The sequence below is a fragment of the Cryptomeria japonica genome, chromosome 7 (genome assembly GCF_030272615.1).
Source record: "Cryptomeria japonica chromosome 7, Sugi_1.0, whole genome shotgun sequence".
Lineage (NCBI taxonomy): Eukaryota > Viridiplantae > Streptophyta > Pinopsida > Cupressales > Cupressaceae > Cryptomeria > Cryptomeria japonica.
In genome coordinates, this window is record NC_081411.1 from 47,324,346 (window position 1) to 47,352,089 (window position 27,744).

The window sequence follows — 27,744 nt, forward strand, 5'->3', positions numbered from 1 at the left end:
TCCATATCAAAACCAAATCCATATCAATATCAAATCAACATCAACTTGAAACATTGAAAATCAATTCAAGTTATCTCTCAAAACCATATCAAAACACCATATCAGAACTCATATTGGACAAAATATCAACACGACAGTAGACACGCAAACTAACATTCACACCCATCCTAGACAAATTGGCAAACACCTACCTCTCTTTCTTCATCTTATAAAATCCTATTTTTTCTGCCTACGCACTACACTCCTAGGCATGCGCTACCTAAAATTCTCGGTGCGCTACCCTGATCTATCAATGTGCCACCTAAAACACCCTAAGCGCTAACCGTGGACTATGCACTATCCTACTCTGGCTCTGTGCTACGAACCTAACCCTACACGCTAGGTTATCCCAATGCACTAGCCTAACCTACCTATGTGACCCCCTATGAACCCTATGCGCTAGGTCTAAGCGATGCGCTACCCTTTTCCCCTTGCGTGCTAGCCTGCGAACTCGCTACACTAAATGATGTCTATGCACTATCCTAACCCCCCTATGCTATCGTAACCTACCTGAATGCTACCCTAGTTTGTAAAACTCCACGCACTACGCTTTGTTTCGTATGCACTAGGGTTTTCAACCGACGCGCTAAACCGTTCATTTACGCGACAAAAAATGGAAAACATTGTAAGGAAGTTAAGTAGCGGAAACAACTTCCTACACTAACCTTGAGAGGAGGGTAATGCAAAACTTTTTCAGATCGTTACAACAGTTACAGAAAAATAGAAATAGATATAATAGCATTCATACCACAACACAGTGATTTACGTGGGGAAAACCCTTTCGGGAGAAAAACCCCACACTCCAAAAGCAGCTCAATATTTTATTCAGCAATCAAAAATAGATTACAACATACTTGCAGAGAAAGCTCTTCACAGGAGTACCACTAATCAGAGATTCAGAGGCAACTCAATAGCCATAAGACTCTTACACACAACCTCTATCTCACACACCTCATAAATAGGAGATACAATACAGGAAACCGTCAAACGGTATTACAAAACCATGGGCTAAAACCACCCAATAAGGTGTAGCCAACCTTATCTCCCTTCTAGATGCCCTATGACATGTTAAAGCACACATCAACATGTGTCGCTCCCTTTTACAGCTCATTTATGTATCCGATACAAATTATTTTTCCTATTTCAGGAGTACAAACTTCCGGAGGCCATAACTTGAGAACCGGGTGTCCGATTGACGAACCGTTTGAAGCGTCGGAAAGCTCGCGAAGTGCTCTATCACCTCGTAACAGGATGCGCCGGTTATGACCACTTTTCAGGGCATTTTGGAGCCTATAAAGCCCCCAAAGTTAAGTTTAAACATTTTATCGCACCCCTCCAAGATGAAAACTTTAATATCTTCAAAACTAGCTGTGACCTTGTGACGCAACTTTACCGGAATGCTTATCTAGCCAACCAAAAGCTTCAGGGAGAGTTTCGCACCATTTTGTGCTCAAATGAAAACTTACTATAAATAGTAACCTTGCATAAATGCAAGGTTGAGACACCATTTTTCCCAACAAATCTCCCACTTGTCGAACACCTTGCAGGAGCGGAAGGGAATGCCAACACAATGAATCAATTGCTAGGGGCCATAAGGCCCATAGACTCTGAACACCATCTGAACTTCTCTATGCTCACAGCCTTAGTTAAAGCATCTGCAACATTCATCAAAGTTTCCACCTTAACTAGCTTCACCCTACCATCTTCAACCATATCTCTAACAAAATGATACTGAACATCAATATGTTTGGTCCGGGCATGAAATGTCAGGTTCTTAGCTAGGCTAATTGCACTCTGACTATCACAGTAAACTGTCACTGTACCTTATTTTATTCCAATATCCGAACACAGTCTCTTAAGCCAAATGGCCTCTTTACAAGCATGAGTAGCTGCCATATACTCTGCTTCAGTAGTGGATAAAGCAACCACAACCTGTCGCTTACTCATCCAACTAATTGCACCACCAAACAAAGTAAACACATAAGCACTGGTGGATCTTCTGCTATCAATATCACCTGCCCAATCTGAATCCACATAACCATGGATATCAAGGGAAGTCATGTCTCCAACTGAATTACCATGATAACACAAAGAATACTCTGAAGTACCCTTCAAATATCTGAAGACTCTTTTGACTGCATCCCAATGAACTCTACCAGGATTAGACATATATCTAGAAAGTACTCCCACTGCTTGGGCAATGTTTGGTCTAGTACAGACCATAGCATACATCAAGCTTCCAACCGCACTCTGGTAAGGCACTCTGCTCATGTCTTCCATCTCCAATGGGGATGTAGGACAATCTGAAACAGATAGTTTCATTCCAACTGTAAAAGGAACACTCAATGGTCTACAATTCTACATGTTGAACCTTTGTAACACTGAATTCACATACTTACTCTGGCCTAGCCATAGCTTTCTGTTCACCCTATCTCTTCTAATTTTCATCCCAAGAATGTGCTTTGCTGCACCAAGATCTTTCATTTCAAATTTAGCAGCGAGCTGAGACTTCAGTTATGAAATCATACCTTTCCCTTTACCAATGAATAACATATCATCAACATACAATGCAATGAATAAGAAATGATCACCATCAGATTTATAATAAACACAGTGATCTGATTTAGAACGTTCAAATCCTAAACTCAACACATATGTATCAAATTTTTGGTACCACATCCTAGGACTTTGTTTGAGGCCATACAAAGATTTCTTCAACTTACAGACCAAATTACTTTTGCCTTTCACCACATAGTGCTCCGGCTGTGTCATATAAATATCTTCCTCCAAATCACCATGAAGGAAAGCAGTTTTCACATCCATTTGCTCAACCTCTAAATCATAAGCAGTAGCAATAGAAAGCAAAAATCTAATGGACGTCATTTTTGCAATAGGAGAAAATATCTCACCGTAATCAACACCCTCAACCTGAGAGTAGCCTTTTGCAACCAACCTTGCTTTATACTTCTCAATGCTTCCATCTGAACCAATCTTTTTCTTGAACACCCATTTACAACCAATAGGTTTTCGTCCTTCAGGAAATGGTACAAGATCCCATGTATCATTCTTTTTCAAAGCTGCCATTTCTTCCTCCATAGCAATCTTCCAGGATTCTGCATCATTCATACCTAATGCCTCTTCTACAGATTTCGGTTCATCCACACTAGTATTCAGAGCAAAAATACATCTCCAATCATTAGGTGAATACCTTTCAGGTGGTTGTCTATGTCTTGTAGACCTTCGAACAAGCTGAGTTGGAGGTTCTTCCTCCTCTTCTAAAGATTCAGAGCTAGACGAGCTCTCCTCAACTTCTTGCCTATCTAGGGGTCTCGATTCAACTCTTTTAGGTGTAGAAGGAAGTTGAATCACATCTTCTTTTTTAGTCTGTTCTGGCTGCAATGTAATAAAAGGAGACTTAATTTCTCTAAAAATAACACTTCTACTGTGAATTACCTTTTGTGCAACAGAGTCCCAAAGCTTGTATCCTTTCACACCATAACTATACCCGATGAAGATACATTTCACAGCCTTGTTCTCCAACTTTGTTCGCTTCTCCTTTGGCACATGTGCATATGCCTCGCAACCAAAAACTCTAAGATGTCTCAATGAAGGCTTGTGACCTGACCATGCTTCCATAGGCGTTTTATCAACAAGAGTTGATGTAGGAGACCTGTTAATCAGGTAGCAAGCAGTGGCAACAGCTTCAGCCCAAAAATTTTGTTCGAGACCAGCACCACTCAACATACTCCTAGCCTTCTCCATCAGTGTCATGTTCATTCTTTCTGCAACTCCATTCTGTTGTGGAGAATACGGAGTTGTCTTCTGCCTGTTAATTCCACAGTCTTTACAGAATCTATCAAAATCATTAGAGCAAAACTCACCGCCATTATCAGTTCTCAAACATTTTATTTTCTTTCCAGTCTGCAACTCAACCATTGCTTTAAATTCTTTAAAATGACTAAAAACTTCAGATTTACTCTTTAGAAAATAAACCCATGTCCTTCTACTAAAATCATCAATAAATGAAACATAATATGTGGATTTTCCAATCGAAGAGAGATCTACTGGACCAAACACATCAGAATGGATAAGATCCAAAACACCACAAGTTTTATGAGAACTCGAGTAAAACTGAACGCGGTTTTGTTTTCCATAAATGCAATGCTCACAGAAATAAAAGTCAAGATTACAATCATTCAAACCTTCAACAAGGTTTTTATTTTCCAAGGTCCTTAGACCCTTTTCTCCAATGTGGCCAAGTCTCTGGTGCCATAACATACTCTTCTCTGCAGGTAACTTTTCTTTAGATGAAAGAGCACCCTTAGGTACCCAAAAACCATTTCCATCTGCTGAAGGTGAAACCTTCAAATCTTCCAGTGAAGTATCCGCAGATTTACTTTTTACAAAAGTGCTATTACACTCAACAGTGTATGCTTCAAGCTTATACAAAGTGCCAAATCTGACACCTCTAGCAACTACCATAGCACCCTTAATCATCTTACATCCTGCTTCAGAAAAGACTACCTGCACACCTGCATCTATCAGTTTGCTCACAGATAACAGGTTTCATTTTAATCCAGGGATATGCAGCACACCATTAATCCTTTTTATTCTACCATCAGAAAACTTGATTCTAACTTTACCTCGACCAACAATGTCTAGAGGTGAATCATCACCCAAGTACACCTTACCTCCATTAAATCCTTCATATTCAGAAAACCAATCTCTATTGGAAGTCATATGAAAAGATGCACCTGAGTCAATTAGCCAGGCATCATTACCTGCATGAGTCGCCAAAGCCGCAATAAATGCATCGCCATCTTCCTTGTCGGACTCAGAATCAGAATCGAACTTTTTCTTTTTCTTCTTCTTCTTTTCTTCTTTGCAGTCCTTACGGATGTGACCCAGTTTACCGCAGTTCCAGCAAATGACTTTGGACTTTCCAGGAGATTTCGATCTCCCTTTGGATTTGGACTTGTCACACTTCTCATTCTTCTTGCCTTTCTCCTTAGGTCTTCCACGAACGGTTAGGGCTTCCTTTGAACTGATGGATACCTTCCTTCGCATCTCTTCACCGAGTAGGGCACCCACCACATCTTCAGATTTCAAAACAATAGAATTACTACCGATAGCCATAATAAGAGAATCCCACGAATCAGGCAAAGAACAAAGCAAGATCTGACATTTCTCCTCCTCGTCCATCTTAACACCAACGGATACTAATTGAGCCACCAACATATTGAATGCTTCCAGGTGGTCTGCAATTCGTCCACCCTCTTCCATCTTCAAGGAATACAATTTCTTTCTTAAGAAAATTTGATTTAATAAAGATTTCACTTGATACATCTCACCAAGCTTAGTCCATAGCTTCTTTGCAGAGTTTTCTTCATGGACATTGATTAGAACAGAGTCTGCCAGGCACAGTCTGATTAGACCCTTGGCTTTTCGGTCCATAACATCATACTGAGCTGCCGCAGTAGGATCTGAGGGCCTTTGGACATTCGCATCAACAGCATCCCAAAGATCTCGATCTATTAGCAGATCTTCCATCTTCAGCTTCCACATCTCAAAATTACTTCCATTAAATTTCTCCACCTCTATTCTCCCTGACGAATTCGCCATCTGAATATTCCTGCAACAAGATCAAAAAGTGTCTTCTGCACAAGCTCCCACTCAAATCTGGATTAGTTCAAAAAACCCAACTGCCCACAATTGAAACCAAAGGTGATCAGGCTCTGATACCACTTGTAAGGAAGTTAAGTAGCGGAAACAACTTCCTACACTAACCTTGAAAGGAGGGTAATGCAAAACTTTTTCAGATCGTTACAACAGTTACAGAAAAATAGAAATAGATATAATAGCATTCATACCACAACACAGTGATTTACGTGGGGAAAACCCTTTCGGGAGAAAAACCCCACACTCCAAAAGCAGCTCAATATTTTATTCAGCAATCAAAAACAAATTACAACATACTTGCAAAGCAAGCTCTTCGCAGGAGTACCACTAATCAGAGATTCAGAGGCAACTCAATAGCCATAAGACTCTTACACACAACCTCTATCTCACACACCTCATAAATAGGAGATACAATACAGGAAACCGTCAAACTGTATTACAAAACCATGGGCTAAAACCACCCAATAAGGTGTAGCCGACCTTATCTCCCTTCTAGATGCCCTATGACATGTTAAAGCACACATCAACATGTGTCGCTCCCTTTTACAGCTCATTTATGTATCCGATACAAATAATTTTTCCTATTTCAGGAGTACAAACTTCCGGAGGCCATAACTTGAGAACTGGGTGTCCGATTGACGAACTGTTTGAAGCGTCGGAAAGCTCGCGAAGTGCTCTATCACCTCGTAACCAGCTATGCCGGTTATGGCCACTTTTCAGGGCGTTTTGGAGCCTCTAAATCCCCCAAAATTAAGTTTAAACATTTTATCGCACCCCTCCAAGACGAAAACTTTAATATCTTCAAAACTAGCTATGACCTTGCGACGCAATTTTACCGGAATGCTTATCTAGCCAACTAGAAGCTTCAGGGAGAGTTTTGCACCATTTCATGCTCAAATGAAAACTTACTATAAATAGTAACCTCGCATAAATGCAAGGTTGAGACACCATTTTTCCCAACAAACATGACTAAAATTGACAAACTAAAAATAAAAAAGGCATAAAAAATGATGACTTACCAGTGGTCCATACATGGCGGACCTCTGATACCTCTGAACACGCTTGAATCGATGAGAAGCATACAGAACCAACATCTTGACTTTCTCTCCAAGTGTCACTTTCTCCAAAGTCAACAAGCACAAATGAGACAAAAGAAATCTCTTTTTACCTTTTATAGGGTCAACAAAATTAGGGTTATGTGATGGAACATGTAAATTGCTCGTGGTCTCCCATTTAACCCTAACCAACATCATTATCAAGAGATGAATCAAATTAACGCATTCAACATAGACAAAATTTTAAAATAAAATGCAATTTATCAAACATGATCAAAATCAAATTAAATATTCAAAAATTTTGATTCATCTCTTGAGGGGGCATTATCAACATCATTTATCAAAACTGGGGCATCATTTATCAAATCTGGGGCATGACATGAACATGTCGACATCGACATCACACTGATCATAATCAAATTTTGACGACGCATCATTTTTCTTTGAATCAACATGTGCACACACGTCACTTCAAAGAGGGGTAAAATGTAGACGTATAAAAATGACCATATTCCTAAATGAATATTTAATGTTCATTTTATTCTCCTTCCTCTATTTAGTTAAATCTAATTTAATTAAATCATCCACATTCTTCTATTTAATTAAATAAATTATTCAATTTATTTATTTAAATTCACTTAAGCCTTTTATATCATTTAATTGAATAAATCATATTATTTAATTAAATCCCTTCTCTCTACTTTTAATTAAATTTACATTTAATTAAATAGTTCACTCCAAATTAAATAAATCTAGTTTATTTAAATCCCCAACTTGCAACCAAATTGAAATAAAGCAATTTATTTTAATTAAAACCTATTATCCCTCACCCACTTGCATTTTCCTACATCTCCCACTTGCCTCCTAACCCTCTTCCTAAATTCTTCTAGAATCCATCTAATCCTAATCAATTAAGTTAAAACCCTTCATTATCCCCTTTCCCTAAATTTGAGGAGGTCACTTCTCAAATTTGGAGTAAAGTCTTCCAAAGGCATTAAAGCCTTTATGCCTTCAACAAGCTAACTTGTTGAATACCCTCAAATTTGGAAGGACTCTTACAAATTTGTCTGCAAAGTCTTCAAACCATTAATGGTTAACTAACCTTTTGTGGCATGGTTAGAGAATTTTTGCCTAACTCAACCCTCATCTAACCCAGGGGTCTCATCAAGCATTCATTGCTTTGACCATGGTTATTCCTTTAACCTTGCACAAGAGTTTATCCTTTGGGTAAAAGCTTTATCAAAAGGGTAATCTTAACCTAACCTTAACCCTTACCTCCTAAGGTAACCATGAAGTCTTCTCAATCATTTAATGCTTCTTACATCTCCTCTCAACCAGTCTTATGTTGACAATTGGCACCATTTCATTGGTGAGAATTGCAAACGTGGATTGATAACTTTCAATCCTGACCATCCATTGCCCTGTTTCTTCTATAAATAGAGCCCTCATTTCTTCATTTTCATCATCCAAGTCTTTAGCATAATACTTATACTCAATTTTAGCAAGCATTTAGCCTCTCTTTGGAATAGGAATTAATCTAATAAACATTTTAGAGTATTTCTATTATCTTAGCTTAAATCATATAACTAGTATATCATGTTAGGATAGTATTTTTACTAACCTTGTCATCTTATCATCTAGTTTAACTCATTTGTTAGAATCATGCATAAATAGGATGCATACATGCTAAACTTAATCTAAAGCATCCCTCGTTCTTGCATTTTTCATCCCTAAGTCACTTTTCTCAGTGATCTGACAACAAAGACATTGGCTTAAGGGACCTTGTGAGATAGAGAACCATGGAACACACCTTGGGGAGTTGAGCTATTCCTCATAGATCCATAACTTGCACCAAGAGTCTCATGGGTGTGTGGGCAAGTCTTTGAATATTTTCACATTTTAGTTTTCATCAAACCACTTTTCCCACATACACATACATGCTATCATTACCCACTAAGCATATGATGGATGAGATGGGAAACCTAAAGCCCAAATTCAAATCATTACAAGACAAGGGTATTATCCAGTTTGTTCATTTTCCAGTGTACGATGAACCTGAATGGCTCAGGTATGTCTTGAGCCGAATCCATGATGAGTTTATATGGCTAGAAAGACCTTATAGGATCACAAAGAAAGTCATTCTTAAGCGGTAACATATTTAAATGCAACCAGTGAGATCCTTGGTCCGAGACATGTAAAGAATACCATAGTGGTTGAGGTTACCAGATCCCAACATGATAGTCCTTCAATAAAAATAAGTGATATCATCGAACATGATGTGAGATTTTCTTCAATGGTGATAGGATATATAAGTGTACCAGTCCAGCAGACAAAATTTAGTATCTGGTACTACAATATATGCAGCCTATTAGATAATCAAGGAGGACAAGAAATATGATCTATGTTAAGTGATTCTGAGTGAGCTTATGAACAACCCGAAGAAGATCAAGAAAGATAAGAATCATGTTTTCAAGTTTGGTTCTTTGAGTTTTTGTTTGGCATTCTACTTTCTGAATGAAATCCCCAGTATAGGAAAAGTATAGTGGGCTTATGATAAATTAGTGGCAGTACAAATTAAAGAAGGTTTGTATGGATTGGGTGATGTGGTAGCACAAAATATGCAGTCACTAGAGCAATAAATCATAGGAATATGTTGAGATCAATGACAATAACATATCCTAGCAGCAACAATGTCCAAAAGAGGGGACAACAGCAAAAAAAATATTATTCAGATTAAAGTAGATCATACAAGCAAGTAAAAAGAAAATAATTTTTTTAAATTGGAGTTGTGTGTACTCTTCACCAACCCACAAACCAATGAAACCTTACACGGTGAATGCACAAGGTTCCATATCCATTGGTGGCAACACTAAGGGATAAAGAATAATTTTTGGGATAGGTGGTGGATGGTTTTTGAGAATCCTCCATGAAAGAATTATATGTATTAAAATAATTTTGAGGAAACTCTATTGTGATTTTTTCCTTGATGAGATCCCAAATTATTTTGGTATACAAGAATTCTAAGCTATATGTGTGGGTTCCATGTAGGATAGAGGAGTTGCACAATGTGATCCAAAGTAGGCACTAAGACCCTTAGATTGACCTGTGGTGGAGCATGTGAGAATTTCTTCCATTAGAAAGGAGAGTGTTAGGTGGACACCATAGAGTCTGTTAGCTCACTCACTAAGACCCTTATATAGTATACTAGGCCTGTAGTATAGGGTGATGTCTAGGTGAGTCAACTAGGCCTCAAGTTATAACTCATTTTTGTTGATCTTGTGGGTCTCATTATGTTTATGATCATGAGAGTAGTCAAGGTGCACCTAGCTAGTAGATATGTGTAGTAGATCAGATGGTCAAGGCAAAAGATTTATAGAATGAAACATTTGGCATTAATAGTCAAGTAAATTTCCAAAAGTTCATTTAATTTACTTTATCAAATTTTATCGTAAAATCTAAGATTAATTAAATTTGTAGAATTATTAAGATTAATATGTTGCAGTCACTACTAAAGATGTAGAGATAGAGTTTGATGAGGCAGTGTGAGAGGTGAAGAAGACAACTACCTATGCTAGGGTAGTGAAGAGGCCTCAATCTAGTAGAGCTCAAATGACCAAGAAGCCAAGGACTAAAGCTAAGCCATCTGCTAGATCCAAATAAAGAAAGAAGAAAAAGTATGAGTTGGATGAAGCTCTAAAGTCTGGCAAAGTAGAAGGTACATATGATGTTGTGCCCCCAATAACATTAAATGAAGTAATTGATGCAGTGCTAAAGGAAGGTAACCTACAGAATGTTATGAAAATTGTGATGATAATGATCAGAGAGCTATAGAGGAAGAAGTTGTACAGTATATGAATTATTATAGAAAAACCTTGATAGAGTTGTCATCTATGATTCCAAAGGGATCGTATGATATCTTGGATGCAAGGAGGCATACAACTAGATTAGAAGATGAGAGAATAAAAGAATATGTATTAGTGAATTTTTCCTCTATAATTTCTAAAGCTGAAGTAGATAGTTTGCTTAAGCTTGCGAATGATAGATTTAGAAGAAAAAAGAGAGTTAATAAAATTATACTCTGAAAGATAGATGGAGTGGTCAAAGAGATTGAAGCAATTTTGAAACAATTTATAAAAGAGCACAAATATGATGTAAATCCGCAACAAGATAATGCCTAACTAGAACAATAGGCACAAGATGCTTCCATTCTAGGTGTGCATAAAGAGATTCTTGATGTGCAGAAAGAAAAACCATATAAGCAAGTCATTTCAGAAAAGAAGAAAAATGAACAAACCACAATTATAGATGATACTGATACTGCTAAAGTTGATGACTTTGGTGAAGCTGAACAAGATCCTTCGGTGATAAGTGTTGACTTTGAAAAGGCAGTTGATGAGATTGAAATAGTTTATGAAGTAAAGGGAGAGGTTAATGCAAAGAAGGATGAAGATGTTGTAAAAGAAGCTAGTGCAGAGGTGGTAGAGAAGGAGAAAGGAGAAGAGAAGGATGATCAGACTCCAATGACAGTGACAAGAGACACTGTAGTAGACAAAAGAAAAGAGATTGCCATTGATTTGAATGATTTTTGTCAAGGACCTATATATTTGAGCTTTATTTCTTCGATTCAAGCACTAAATCTTGTAACTATTGCACAAGGAAAGGCAAGTGAAGACTTACTCAAGTATCACTCCAAAGATAAAGAGATGATCTCCATGGCAATAGATGTGTTAGAGAAAATTTAGTCATCATTTAAAAATGACACAACTGATAATCCCTTCGGTAAGCTTAGAACCATGCTCAATGTAGTAGAATCTCATTTTGTGTCTCTAAAGAAGGCAACATATGCTAAATTTTTTGACTCGGTTTAATGCAATGATATTGAGGATAATTTTGAAGATAATTGAAGGAGACGGGTGAATTTGACAATCGCTATAAAAAACATACAAGATGCATTAGATGAAGGAAATCAAATATACAAGTCATGTCTAATTTTTCCCAAGTTAACTATTGACATTGACAAGAAAATAAAAGAGTATGAAGGGAAATTAACTAGCATATTGCAATCCTATGCACCTCAATTAGTTCTTCCTAGCAATTTCAAAGCTCAAGTTATGGGTATACTGGACAAGATAAAGAGCTTAAATTAGGCAAAGGACATGATTTTGGGCAGAGTGGGGGGAGTTAGAAGCCTTATCACTCCCCAAATTGAACAAGAGTGTTCTGACAGATTGTAGAGGAGTTGAGATGCAAGCCTATAAATATTCTTAGTGGTCTGATCAATATTTTAGAGAATTTGAAGAAGAGTTGGGATGATCATTTACTATCCCTAAAAATAATATTTGCATATATTTTCAAATTATTGTAAGTAACTGTGTATATCCCTGTACATAAATTTTGGTGGATTCCTATCTTTGGCATTGTTGTCAAAGGGGGAGAGAGAGATGTGAAAAATGATGGATATTCTTATGGGGAGCTTGTTGAGTCTTGTGTTGATTTTTGGAGTTTCACATTATTTGAGTGTATAGCGTCATTTTGCACAGTGTGGCCATCAATGCCAAATGGGGAGATTGTTGGCAAGAGACACTGTTCCAATGAAGATTGTTGCATGAGAAATGTTTAGGAGTTCTTAATTATGGAAACTCAGTTTAGAAATCATGTATGGTACATGTAAATTCGATTTACTGAAAAATCATATTATCATTTCGTATAAGTCTTGAAGGTGGAATACAGTATATGACAAAGTATGAGTATAGTGTGTAGATCTTGATTTTGATTGTGTAATTTTTGTACTAGTGATAGAGGTAGATGATTAAAGGTTCAAGGAAGCTTATTATGTGATCCCGGTATCTGGTGTTGATTCATGAGCAAGATTGACGGTCTGATATCTCATAATTTGGGTAGAGAATGGAGCTATTTTGATGTAATGTGTGGTGCAAAATCCTTGGGTTGATTTCAGTGATTTATTTCATGTTCAAGGAGATTAGGCCGACATATGTGAAACTTTTTATCATCTTGTTTAGGTATGCATATGGATTTTTTGATGGATTGAGTTGACTTGTTGGTTGCAGGTTTCATGTTGCATGTTACACGGTTTTTGAAAGCCAACATGAGAATCGATTTACTTTGGCAGTGCAAATATATAAGATCAACTTGCATGATCATTTTGATATGGTTTATGTATGTTAGATGTGCGAATGTTGGTATGTGATGAGAAAATGAGCATTGATAAGTATATTTGGTTCTTCGGTATACGACTATGTAGAAAAACAGAGCAGATAACAAGAATAGAGGAAGATGGTCAAATTGTGCTTAACTGAAATTGCTATTTGGCATTAGTAGATGCTATTTTTTAGTTCAGATACTATTGTAATCATTTCTAATCATTTGTAGGATAGTGAATCCTCTGGGTTGTAGCCCTCTATTGTATTTGAGCAGTGAGCTCTAGGCAATGTGTCTAAATGCAAGTGCATTCCTCTTTTTGTAATATTATCATACTCCTTATCAAACTATAATAATATTGTGGGTTCAAATCGAACTATGTTTTTTCCCTCTCTAAGTTTCCACATAAAAATTCTGGTGTTATGGTTTTGTGGTTGATTGGTTTATGTTTCTGCACTTTACTTTCATTCAAGTGTGCATTTGGTGGTTTAAGAATCAGTTTAATAAATTTGTGAATTTTAGAACACCTCTTATTCACCCCCCACTCTTACTGTTCATTCATTCCAACAGGTATTCCTTGCTCCTTTTAGAATATCCCAATAATTTTCCTTCATCTAACCTTGCATGAAACTTCCCTAGATCTTCCCCATCTCTCCTTATGTATAAATTTCTTTTGAATTCTAAAATACTTGACTATATGAGGTCTTCCATTCTATAGCTAATAATACATCTTGGTGTTATTCACTTTCATCTAAACCCTCTTTAAAATGTAAACATCAGTATGCATAACTTGTTTTGAATACACTTTAGATAGGTTAGTACCCTTCAACATAGTTCTAACCATTTCAAAAATAGTCTTATTATTTCTTTCAACAACTCCATTTTTCTAAGGGGTCCTATAAGAATAAAAATATCTTCTAATACCATGCTCATCAAAAAATCAATCAATTTCATTTTAAGTAAACTTTCCTCCTCTACCAAACCTTAAACATATAATCTTAACATCTTCTTGATTTTCAACAATAAACTTGAACACTTTAAACTTCTCTAATTCTTTAGATTTTTCTCTCATGAATGTAACCCACTTTACTCTTCATTTTGGTGTTTAGCTCTTTTTTATTTTTATTTGGTTCTTCTTTTTTGAGGGATTTTTACTATTTTTGGTCCTTAATGTTGGGTTGTCTCATAGCTCATGAGACCCCTCTTTTGTACTAATCAGCTTCTATGTAAGGGTTCAAGCACATTCCAAATTAACTTCATCTAAACATGAACAAAGTCATCATGAATAAAAAATCTATAAAAATACATGATAAAGATTAAGAAAATGCATTATCATATAGGGAGTTCATCATTATTAGAGGAGGAAATATTTCAAGTGAGGTAGGCACATATAGATGTGTCCATATGTGTAAGAAAAGAAATATTATAAGATGTAGAAATAAAATAGTCTTGAAGTTTGAGTGACTATGAGTTGACGAGGATTGAAAAATGCATTACACATACTGAAAAACTAGTATAAATGGATACACCATTTAAAGTTTACGAGTCATTATTTTTTAGATTTTAATTAATAAAAAATTAGAATGAAATCCTATAATAATCAGGGTTAAACTTTGATACAAAATTGGATATTTAAAAATTGTATATCCTTCTCCACAAGTGTAACTAATTTTCTTCAAAAAAAAATTATAATCATTATCCATTTCATGAAAGTGAAGCTTGCTAATTGTTTCAACATGAAATTGTAGTTCTAGGTGCAACCCAAAAATAAAGGATATCCAAAGAATAATCTACATATGAAAAACAAATTTGAACAAGATAAGTGGTCTAATAATATTGGATATTAAAACTTTCCATGAATATTTTCTCATATTTTGCATTCACCCACATAACATGATGATTAGTCAATAGAACATCATCACTATATAAAGCATCATCTTAAAATATATTAAATGAGTAAAGGGTAAAAGTAAGGTCTAAGTTAGTGTAAAGATATATCATCCAATAAAATGTTAACATAAGAAATGATATCAAAATGAATAAAAAATATTTATCCATGATAAAATAGCTAAATAATTTAAAGAGTAGAAAAGTATTGATTAAAATTAGAACACCTTGTATCTAATAGGAAAGGACAAATAGAAAGAATAAACTCTATGGCTAAATCCTTAAATGATTAATATGAGTCACGTTAACAATTTTATATAGGATAATAAAACAGTACATAAATATCTAGGTTGATAAAAATAACTAAGCAATCAATTTGACAATTAATCTAAATAAAGGAGCTTGATTAAGAACCATCTACATTATTGCATCTAAAAGAAAATTAATAGCAGGAAATATGTTCCTTAACTTGAGAGGAGACTAAAATGATTGTGATAGAAGATTAGTATTAGATATATGAAATTGATCAATGAAAAATTGACTAAAATTATGATGCTTTGTCAAATATGTGATTATTTACAAACAACATTCATATCGAAACCTAAATTTTGATCTTTGAGATTTGACCTTTCTATATGATTTCAAACTATTCTATCTAAATATTTCTATATTCACTTAGACTTACATCTAGAAATATGATGGTGTTGAACAAAATTGTTGAAATATAATGTGGTAGGACTTCATACCTTTCATTGTAGTCTAGGTCCAATTAATTAATCCAGTAATCTTAACAAAGATTTAAAACCCACAGTATTAAATATATTTAAGAGCAGTAATACAATTTAATAGTTATTTTGAAACTTGGAGAAAACATAATAAGTGCTAAAATACGGTGCACTAACTAAAATTTGATAAAGGTTTGATATAAACAGAATCGCTGATAGATTTGAGATGAGATTCTGGCACTTTATTTCTATGAATCTTGCATGCAATGTCCCAGGATAAGAAAATTTACGGAAGAACTCGACGAGTTCCAGCGGAGTGGAAAGCCATGCGATTAGTCTCGGAAAATATAGTTTTTCCGAAGTTTGAAAAGTAGCCTTGATATAACTTTTTCAAAGTTTTAAAAGTAGCCTTGATATGAATTTTCCAAACTGGAAAAACCATCTTGGAAGAGGATGTTGGAGATTTTTTTTTTTCAAACATGGCAAATTATTGACATGAAAGTTGCGAACAAGCAGTGCAGTTTCCTTCCTATATACGACGATAGAGTTACGATGGACAGAATAGACAGCCATGTGGTTGGTAAGACAAATATAATAATAGTCTAAAGTTGGCGAATAGTCGTGTACGTTGCGGAGATTTCATGTGATTGAAAAACATGGCGTCTCTAAGATGATTGACGATGACTATTCGTTCCGGGAAAGAACTTGGAAGTAACATAAACCATAATTTTATCTACTTTACCAAGGAAAAACCAGCTTTCCAAGAAGATGCTGCTTGATTTTTGCGTTTTAATAATATGGTCATTGAAACACAAGAAAATCAGAGCAAAAAGTCCAGATTTAAACCTTGACGTATTTGTCGTGTGTAATAAATTTGTATGCGCTGATTATTTTTAGTTGAGTTCATTACCCTTATGGCTGGGGCGTCATTAATGAACTAATGCCAGTATCTATTCTGGTTTCAAAAGGACAGTACGGATTGACTAACACGCGTGTTAGTTGCATGTTTTACATCATAACGGCTGTGATTGACTAACTTGTCGCTAACACGCTGTACGAAAAGTTTGCTTTGGAGCGAGAATAGACACAACCCTATTCTCAAAGTTGGGGGGAAAGAAAAGTTTGTTGCGAAGTTATTCTAGATTAATTTGCCAAGGTAAGGCAAGTGAATTAATTCACTATGGGGTTTATTAGTGAACTCATTAATGAACTGATTAATAAAGAGGGTATGTATAATGCAATAATAATTGGAAGGGGGCCCTACTAGATTAATGGCAGAGGTAGATCCCCTACTATTCTAAAGGGGTGGGAAACTATAATTGCTCTATTCTATAACTATTTTAACTGGAGGGGGGCCCGCCCCATTCTCATGGATTAAGAATTATGTATTTTATAAAATTTATTTATGTTATGGTTTTTAGTTTTTTATTATTATTATATTTTTGTCAAATTTATCATTGTGTCACTATTGATTTGTTGGTGAAGTTAAAAGGTTCTTAATTAGCCCATCAAAGAATTAAAAGGGAAGTTGAAAGGTTCTTATTGAGCCCACCAAGGATCAAGTCTTGTTGAGTGCAAGGTTGTGACATTGAAAAGGGATGAGGCTGGAATCAATGCCCCAAAAGAATATGATAGAATGGATACCCCTTAGTCCTTGGAAAAATTTATCATCATGGATGGCATTATGTTTAATCAATTAAACTATAATGTGCAATAGACTAAACTTGACTAATATTGCCATCAGTTCATTTGATTTTTTTAACATCCTTACATACACTTTACAAATTTTGAACTATTAATCAACAAATCGTCACTAAACAATTTCTGAGAGTATAGATCTCTAACATGTATTTAAAAAATTAAAAAAGTTTGTTTCTTAAACCTTCTTTTCTCAAATCTAATAGTCATCTAGTGGACTTGATATAATAGTTGAGCACCCTAATTTAGCACTTCTCAAAATCTTGTTAAAATTTCAAACCACTCTCAATTTTTAAGAGCAGCTTGCTTAGGAAGTAGCATATTTATTATTAAGGTTTGAATGTCACATCATCTAATATGAAGCCACATCAGCATTTTTTTGGTCAAGAAAAGAAGTTAGATCCATAATTGTAAACTAAATCACGTTTTATAGATTTAAGAAATACATTTTATTTATTTATGAATAGTATTTATCAACATTTTGCCACCACATATTTATTAGTATGCTAATACTTTTTTAGATAGAAATCAAGGACAAAGTCAATAAGTCAAGTCAAGTGGTTATTAATAATACAAATTAAATTGAATGGACTGAAAATAAAGATATCAACGACTTTTACAGGGAATGAACCCCACATGGAAACCCCCTAGTGAACATGTGTGCAAAACGTGGAATCATAGACGTGGCACATGAACTTTTTGAAAGAATGCCTCGTCCAAATGTAGTGTCATGGATCGCAATTATTGCAAATATGGACAAAATGGATCTATCAAAAAGGCTTTAACGACTTTTCGAGCAACTAAAAATTGGCAGGTGTAAAGATAATTCCACAACCTTCGCCAACATTCTCGGCACTTGTGTTGGAGTTTTGGACAGGTATCCAACGTAGCATAAAGGGGAAAACGGAAGTGTTATTGGACTTGAATGTTTTTAATTATAGAATGGATTTGTACGAAAGGATCATAAAATTTCAAACTAATGCAATTTCTAGATGTTATAAATCATTCAGCTTCCATTGAAAACATAAAGTGATGAAAAGGGATTGAAGAGAGGAAGATGTATCGGCAGGGTTCAATTTAAAGCTGCGCGTACATCCAATGAAATCAACCAATATGAAGAGCCATAGATCATTTTGGGGATGTTGTTTTATGAAGACCAAATTATAAGTAAAAAAAAAAAGTTGAAATAGCAAAGAAATGGATCGATGGGAACGTGAAACGAGCAAAACAATGGAGATTTGGAAATGCAATAGAATTTAGAATCAAGGAGCTGGGTAGCGGTGGGAATCGGCCAAAGAGGGAGGTTAGTTATTGACCAAGGGAGAGGAAGAGTGTGGATGTTGAGTAGGAAGGAGGCTTGATGCATAGGTTGAAGAAGAGAGAAAGGTGCGTTTGTGGCTACGTAGAGAACAGATACATCACTCAAAGGAAGGGGCTGCGATCAATTTTGTGTGAAGACACGGCACCATGGATAGCGACGCTTTATTAAAAGTGAAGGTATGGTGGAAAACCCAGGCACAGAGAATGTAAGAGCCTGTGATGTGTATGGGGTTTTAGATCGAGGCAGAGGAGTGGTGTAAAAGTGGAATGTGCAGAGAGAGGCTAAACGAGAGACCGTGAATGTAGTTATTGATTTGTAGATCTAATTATGTTTTTCTTAGTTGAAATCTTAATTTGTAATTGTCCAATTCTAATTGACTATAGAGAGGATCTGCTAGTGTAATTAAAAAAAAAAAAAAAAATGTTTCGTGGGTTTGTAGCAGTGAGGGGGAGTCTAGGACTTATATTTAAAAATTAAGAAGAATTCTATAGTGAGAAAGTATATGAATGATTCTTAAAAAGAGAACGGGAATGCAATAAAGTGGATTCTCAAGTATTTGAGAGGTATTATAGGCTTATGTTGATTTATACTCTATAGGCTTATGTTGATTTAGATTTGGTAGGTGATATAAATAGTAATAGGAGCACCTCAAGTTTCTAGTGGGGTGGATGTGGACGTGGGGATGGGGATGGGGATGGGGATGGGGTGGAGGTAGGAGGAGTGATAACTACCAAGTTTAGGGGTTGTTTTCAATTGGTTTAACCATCCTTCTTAAGTAGGATTTAGATGAGGATAAAATAAGCATTAGAAGACAATGGAAGAGTTGAGATAACCTTATAACATGTATTTATTACATAATGTGCTTCTAATTAATAATCTAAAGGAAGTAAATGGGTTGACTACCTTATAGTCAGTATTTTCTTAAGGATACATGATGAGTTGAGGTCATCTTGTGTTGATTGTACGTGATTTGTTCATGAAGCTTAACCCCAGACCTACAGGTATCTATGCATAGGATCTTAAATTAGTTGATTGTGTTATACTTATCCAATTGTTTAGCTCTATGCAATTTTTTATGTATGACCCCCACAAGTTTGAACTATTGGTACATTTATGTAGTGATACACAATCATTGGACCACGCCAATAATAAATGTCTCAACTACTGTAAGGGGTTATTCAACATTCACTTGGTTCAAATAGGTGAAATTGCCATGGCTACCCTGGATATGATATGGTATTAGTTAGAAAGTTTTCATTGGATTTTTCCAATGGTGGATGCTTATAACTACTATTGTATCTTTTGGACTAGCTAGCATTCACCTAGTTCACACAAGTGAAAGAATGTTGTGTGCTTTTTAGGATTTGATACAATAACAGTTGCACGGGTAGTTTCCTTGTCATGCAGGTAGTCGTAACCAAAGCTAAGACTTATATTAGGAAGGTTCGCTAGCAGTCACCTATAGCATAGGGGTGATTATTGCCAAGTGTTACCTATAATTATGAAGAAGATAGTTGACAATATCACTAAAGTCACTAGGTGGCATATGTCAAAAACTACTTCCAAGTTGGACATACTTTTCGTGAATGACCTATAGGAAATTGAAGTCAGAATCCAATGAGCTAGGTTGGTTCATTACTTGTGGAAATCCTTTGGATTGAGGGTAGAATTGCGGTGTAGTATGTGATGCACTAAATCATCTTATTAGTTGTCTAATGGTATACTTGACCCTGTTGGGTTGAGGACTGACCCCTTGGTGTGGTATGGGATACACCAAATCTTCTTCCTAAATTTGTTGGTGTAGAAAAACAAGAAAAGGAATGGGACCCATGGTGTAATGTGTTATCCACCAACATTCTTTTTCTATCTAGAGTGCATTATAGGCATGTGTTATTTAGCCATTGTATATGAGTTAATCATTATTATCCCTGTGATATTTTTATGAGCCAATCATTTTTATCTTTGTGATGCATTTATATGATCCAATCACTATTATCTTTGTGATGCATGTGGGAGTTACTCACTATGTGTGTGTTGTATGCTAGAGCTAGCCATCTTGTGTACTTGTGATGTGTATGAGCTATTTCCTTGTGTTTACATGATTGTGATAGTCACTAGGTGTATGAGATCTGATATGACCCTTGTGCATATCCATACATTGAATGCTAAATTATTGGTAATATTAAATATGGAACCACACTTGATGGCAATGAATTTCTTTTTATAGTAATGAGGCTAAGTTAATAGATTCACTTAATAAATAGCTAAGGTTTAAGGAGAGATTAGAGATCTCATTTAGAGGATAGAATAAACTCCATGTAACATTGAATGCAAACCACTAGCCTATGATTTTCCATGAGAGGATACCTAGGAAAGGTCATTAGAAATGAACCCTCGAGGCTTAGGTTTGGGTCTAGGGATGACCCTAATTGTGGGAGCTTGAGACACTTTTGAGTTATTCATATATGTGGTTTCATCGAGTTGTTAGCACTAGAGTGAACAAAAAGTTATGAAGTCAACACTTTTAAGATAGATGACAAATCTTTGGTTGATTAAGTTGATAAGCAATGTTAAAAAAATGTAGTGTCTGAGGGGTGGATTTTGCACCTTGTCCCTTAAATTTTGCAAAAGGATAAATTATAAATTTTCTCATCCCACCCAATTTTGAGGATTCTATAGGAAATACCATTTGTTTATTCTAATTGCTTAATGTTGGTTAATCTTATCTTTCAAGTATTTGTACTACTAGAGCCTCTATATTAAATCTTCATAAATAAACATTATACAATCACAATTGTTTATTTAATGTCCCTTAAATTTTCACCAAACATTTATTTTAACTTTGTCACACCATTACAATAGAAATAACTCAATCAAAAACATAAAATTAGAAAAACTAATATTAATATTTAAAACCAAAACATTGAAGTAACAAGAAATAAAGGTAACTACCTATAAAGTTAAATGTTAAACAAAATCTGTTATCTCCTTAATTAAGAAAAGTAAATATGATTTCTCTAATAGACCAACATGAAAGTTGAAAGGAAAAGGGATGTCCTAGAAAGACCTCTAAGAAACATTATGAACCTTTTGTATAATTTGTTTCTTTTAATTATCTATTTATTACCACTATACAAGAACATACTACTATGCTTTTAAAGAAAAAAAAACATAGTTAATTTCCTATTGCATTAACTCTTTGAGGAAAGATAATTCAGTTCACAAATCTATATAAATTTTAGTAGCATAACAACACATATAATAATACTTCAAAACATGAAAGAAAGAGAAATTAGATAGAAGAAAAGAAAAGCCAATATATGTGGGGAAAACCTTTTCAGGTAAAAAACCCCACTGTCCAAAGTATCAAACCAATGTATTAATTTGCAACAAATAAGTTACAATACACTTGTAGAGTCATAATCTTAACATGGAGACTATATATTTCTTTTCCAAAGAGAAACACAGATAATATAACAATAGCTCTGTAAAAATCATCCTTTCATCCTTCTACAATGAAATACAAATCAAGCATATAATGCTTTACAAGTTAGGTGCCGAAGACAGCAACCTCCATCTTCAATAAAGCAAAAAAGTTGAAGAAATCATTTTCATAAATGATTCTAAAAACATCATCTTTTTTTTATTTCAATAAAAGAATCTTCTTTCTTGAGCATAAATCTCCAAGGAAAGCAAATCCTTCCTTAACTTAGCCTCCAAGAAATGATTATCCATTTTTTTTTGTTCTAAAATAAAAACCACAAATCTTGACTCTCAAATCTTTATAAAAAAGTTATCAAATCAGTTTTTAATAATTTTCTAATTCCAACCTCATAAAAGTAAATCAATTTTTTAATTCCAACCTCTTAAAAATAAATCAATATGTACCAAAATAATTGATTACATTAACTATCAATATAAAGATTTGAAATTGAAACATCTTAATCCCAACAAACTTGTGTTGACTTACCAAAATTATTTCTGATGTAGCTCATCAATAATTGTTGTTAAAGCATGGCAGATTCTCCAATCTTCACATTTATTCACACCCCACGCGCACCACTTCTTCATAATTCCTTGTTTACTAAGGTTATCAAATTGCTTGTAAAGTAATCTATAATTCTGGTGGGTAATTATCGTGGTAATTATCCATTCTCCTTGTCTCAAGTTAAATTTCCACGTAGAATCTTCGAGGGATTCATTTATGGTGTTATCTGGAACAGAGTTATTGACGTCGACCACAACCACACTGCATATGATGATTGCACTCATTGAATGCCAAATGTCTGACTGGTAAAGATAAGCCTCAGATATCAAAGAAGGGTTCAAATTTGACTCCGCCCCCTCCGCTGCTCTTCCAACTACTTGAATAAAGGCTGACGGCATTCGCTGGATTGAAAAAGCAAACCCTTAGCTCAAATAAAGAAATTTATAGTGACAATAAAACTGCGAGCTCAAAAACCCATACACTTAATAAGAGAAATATGATTACATGTTAAAAGGACAGTTGCAATCGATACCTTCAACTTGGGAATGCAATCATTTATTGCTGCGTAGCTGCAATATAGAAGCTGGATTATTTCCAATGCCTGCAAGTCTTGAACACCTTCTATGTTCTTCAGCTTTTCACAAGAGTCAATGGTAATGCTCTTCAGACAGCTCAGTCTGGCAAGAACTGACAACCTCCCAACCTCTGGAAATGCACTAATGGCAACTCGTTGCAATTCTCTGCACAACTGTATTTTGAGTTCGATGAGTGTCGTTGGCAATGTTATGTTTTGCAGCTTATCACATGATTCAATATAAATCTTCTCCACGCAGCTCAGTCCCGGACAATCACTTATTGACAACTCCTCAAGCTCGTGACAACCACAGATGGAAATCGAGTCCACATCAAAGTTACCCGACACTCTTTTCAGATTTTGACAATTGTTCAACAGAAATGACTTGATCTTCGAACAACAATCAAATATTATAGTCTGGAGAGAGTCCATATCCTCGAGACGCAAATCAAGCTCAAGCTGCCCACAGTTAGAAATAATCAGGTCTTTCAAACTCGCGAGACCGGATATTTCTGACACTCTTTTCAGCTCTTTACATGAATTCAACTGAAGATTCTTCAGAGTTCTTGGCAAAGTTACTTTGTGCAGTTTCCCACACCTGAATATGTGAATCTCCTCGAGGCTAGTTAGACGTGCCAAACAAGGTAGCTCTTCAAGCTCTGGACAATCTGATATCCGCAACTGTGACACATGGCCCAGATCAAAGTTACCCCTAACTGCTTTCAAAATCGCACAATCAAACAGGTGAAGAGAATTGAATTTCTTGCACCCATCAATTGTGATCCTTTCCAGGCAACTTAGACCACAAAAAGCTGGCAACTCAATCTCCGGACACTCACTAATGTTCAATTCTGCAAGCTTTGTAAGATCGGCCATTCCTGCTACCTTCTGCAATTTGCTGCACCGTTGGAGTGTGATTTTGATGAGTGTCGTTGGCAATGATATGTTGTGCAGTTTCTGACAAGAATCAATGGTCAAGTAGCTGAGTGCGTCAAGATCCGGTAACATCTCAAGCTTCTCACAGTCACTGATATACAGATAAGTAAGCTTAGGAAGACTGACTGTTGCTGCGATCATTTGGAATTCCATGCACCGCTGCACTGTGAGTTCGTTGAGTGTAGCTGGCAGACTAATGTGGTACACATTGCAACATTCAACAGTGGTAATACTTTTCAGGAAGTTACAGCTAGAAAAGTTCCATTCAAGCCGAAGCTGGGAGCAACGTTTTATATTTAACTCTTCAAGTTTTGTAAGACCAGAAATTCCCAACAGTGTTTTGAGTTCTCCGCAAGCATTTAACTCAAGACGCTTAAGAGTCATTGGTAAAGTCATGTTTTGGAGGCTCCCGCACTGGACAATGCTAATTTCCTCAAGGTGATTTACACGCCCAAAAGATGGCAGCTCTTGAAGCATTGGGCAATCTGATATGGATAATCCTTGAAGATCAAAATTACAGGCTACTCTCTTTAAATTTTTACAGTCAGTCAACTTGAGGTTATTTAGTTGTCCACATTCATTAATTATAATCAACTCCAGGCAACTTGGACCACAGATAACTGGCAAATTCTTAAGCTCTGGACAGCCACAAATGTTTAACACTCGAATCATTTCGAATGATATTCCTGATAATGTATGCAGACTTCTACAACCGATCAGGTCAAAAACTTTCACCTTGACAGAACTATCAACTGTTATCCTCTTGAGACTCTTCAAATCCGCCAGACACAATTCAAGCTGAAGCGTCCAACACAAAGAAATGCTAACTTCTACAAGCTTTAGAAGATGAGACAGTCCTGCCACATTTTGCAAACGATCACAGCACTCAACTATAATTTTTTCCAGGCAGCTCAGATGTTCAAGAGATAGCTCGCGAAGCTTTGGACATCCATGAACATTCAATTCTACAAGCATCTTGAAACTGGATATTCCTGGCACAATATTCATATCACATTTTGTGATTCTTATCTTTTTCAGGCAGCTCAAATTGCCAAGATTTGGCTCCTCAAGCATAGGGCATGTACTAATGCTCAATTCCTCAAGCTTTGTAAGATCAGAAGTCACTGACAAGGATTTCAGATATTGACAATTGCTAATATTAAAACAATTTAATGTTTCAACTCTTGTAAACTGCACTTCAATAAGATTTCCAACGGAAGAAAGTTCCAACGATTGAAGGCATGGACAATAATTTCCGTTAATTTCAATTCTTTCTATGTTTTCTTGTTCTTTAATTGCTAGATTTTCAATAAAGCTCAATGGAGCCTTAACAGTGGAAGACTTTCTGTGAGAATTCTTCGAGAGGGATTTTGAAAGTTTTCTACGTGTCTTTACTATCAATGACTTCATTTTTGACATATGTTGCCCCTCGTTGACTTGCTTTTCCACATTAGTCAATATTCCTAAGTAATCTGTATACTCTTCTATAAAAGTTCCGTCAATCTCCAGCTCTTTTATTTCAGAGGGAGCCTGAAACTCAAAACAATTTTGTGTTAGACTTTGGAATGGTAGACATAATTGGGAATCAACCATACCATAATGAAGGAGACTTAATTTTGTATGGAATATGGTAGAATACCTCTGCATCTTGCTGCCACAATCTTTTGAAATATCCATTGCTGATTGTTAAACACTGTATATTTTTTAGCGGCACCCATGGAGGAATTGTTGGCTGAACACTGGAGCTCTTGTCATGTGGATGCCTTAAACTATTTAAATTGAAGGCATATGGTTCAAAATATATAGTTGAGTACCGAAGGTGAAGCCATAACAAACACGATGACGTTTCTGCATTGTCATCCAATTTCCCTAGAAAGAATTTATCTTCATAATTCAGGGACATGTCAAAAATAGAATGAAAACACCTTCCATTGGTTTGAGCGAAGATGTTTTCAAATCCTTTTGATTCCTGCATTCACAGAAGGGACTCAGCCTGTGTATTATAAGTGAAGATGTTTGTTTGTCCTAGGGACAGCTTTTATTTATTGTATTCATTAAAACGGCATTTAATCTTTTTTAAGAGATAATCTTTTTATTAGATTTGCATGTTTTCTCTCCGTTTGCGGTGGTTGCATGTAATGTAGAAATTTGTGCAATTTTAGTAGTCTGCAGTATCAAAAGAAATTATATATGTGTATTAATATCTTAAGAAAACACAGAATGAGAGATTTGGTATGTGTGTATAAATTTTAATAATTTATTTTCAAATCTGTAATTTTGTGTTAACAGTATTTTTTAAACCATATTATTCAATTTTTGTTATTCATTTTTTTAATTGGTATCAAAGAAGATTGTAAAAATTTTATTGTACAAATGATAAATACAGACTATAGTTATCTTCAAATCATTATCAAATGTTCAATGGTAGCAACTTATCATTATAGCTTCCACCATTATAAGAGAAAACTTTGAATATTGGAACATCAAAATGAAGACTCTAGTCTTGTCCCACAATCTATAAGAATTGCTGTAAGTAAGATAAACTAAACCTACAAATCAAAATACTTTAAATGCTTTGATAGAAAATAAAAATACGTGGCTGAAACATGACAATGGGAAGGACAATCAATTTGTCACTATTCAATGTAAAATAGATATTTCAACTTTTTCTCATATTTCTAGCATGAGAAAATCATATGGTACATGGAAGGCTTTGCAAATTGAATAGCCTTGATCTAATATTAGATTGGTACAACTTCAAACTTTTAGAAAAAGATTTTAAAATTTTATAGATTAAAAAAGTATTCTATTCAAAATTTTATCTAAAGGGCTCAATTTATTGTAAACTAATGAAAAATGCAATAAATTGTAATAAAATAAAAAATCTGAAATTCTATCAATAGTATATGCAACATTTTATAGAGTCTAGTACACTCTTTCTAGTCTACTCTATATATTGAAGAAAAATATACTACTCTACCTCAAATAAATTTCAAGAGAGCCTTTCTAATGGAAGAGGGCATGATTGTAAAACTAATAAGTGAAGAGAAGAAAGTTGTAGGGATCTCAAAAGTGTCTACTATAGGTATTATGATCATTGTGGACACTAAGTTTTAGTGTAGAATGATAAAATCTAACTTGAATAAGTTGAGCCAATCATATTGAAGATTCTTTTAACAACGTGAAATACTTCACATTCTTCACATGCATTTTCGAAAAGGAGAAAAATAAATATGTATGGTTTGCACATAACCACTATTCAAACTAGATGATAAATAAATCTATATTTTTTATTAGATAAAATTTAAAGAATTGAAGTAAACTTTAGTGATGATAAAGAGATTGATGCAACAAAAAAATATATTATCATTGTAAAGGCTATGTGAAGAGAAACTACTTATATTCATGATAAATTTTGTGCCCAATACTATAATATGGTATTTTAAGTATTGGATAGCTTCTAGGAGTAAAATAGTTATGTTTAAATCTAATTATTTCAATAAATTTTATAAATATGCTAATTAACATCTTTTAGTCACGACTTCAATGATAGAGAATGGGTTAATTTCTCTCAAATTATTTTTTACTAAAATGTATGCCCTCAAAGGAACCAAATATGATTTATGATCTGAAAATCTTCAACAATAAAATTTGTTTCATGATAATTATATGGTAAGAGGACT

The 27,744-nt window shown here is 35.0% G+C and overlaps 1 protein-coding gene across 6 annotated transcripts in view; it reads right to left on the bottom strand.

Moving 5' to 3' along the window:
• Positions 1–22,070: 22,070 nt before the first annotated feature.
• The window catches only part of LOC131064694 (disease resistance protein Roq1-like), a 63,459-nt gene continuing 57,785 nt past the window's right edge, over positions 22,071–27,744 (bottom strand). For 5 of the 6 annotated variants that reach the window (XM_059209299.1, XM_059209300.1, XM_059209297.1 and 2 more), the window contains 3 exons: positions 25,701–26,030; positions 23,084–25,591; positions 22,322–22,952 (listed from right to left, as the gene is read on the bottom strand). In XM_059209299.1, the coding sequence (XP_059065282.1) occupies positions 22,539–22,952; positions 23,084–25,591; positions 25,701–26,030 (3,252 nt within the window). In that variant the 3' untranslated portion in view covers positions 22,322–22,538. The other variant, XM_059209296.1, reaches the window with a different exon arrangement.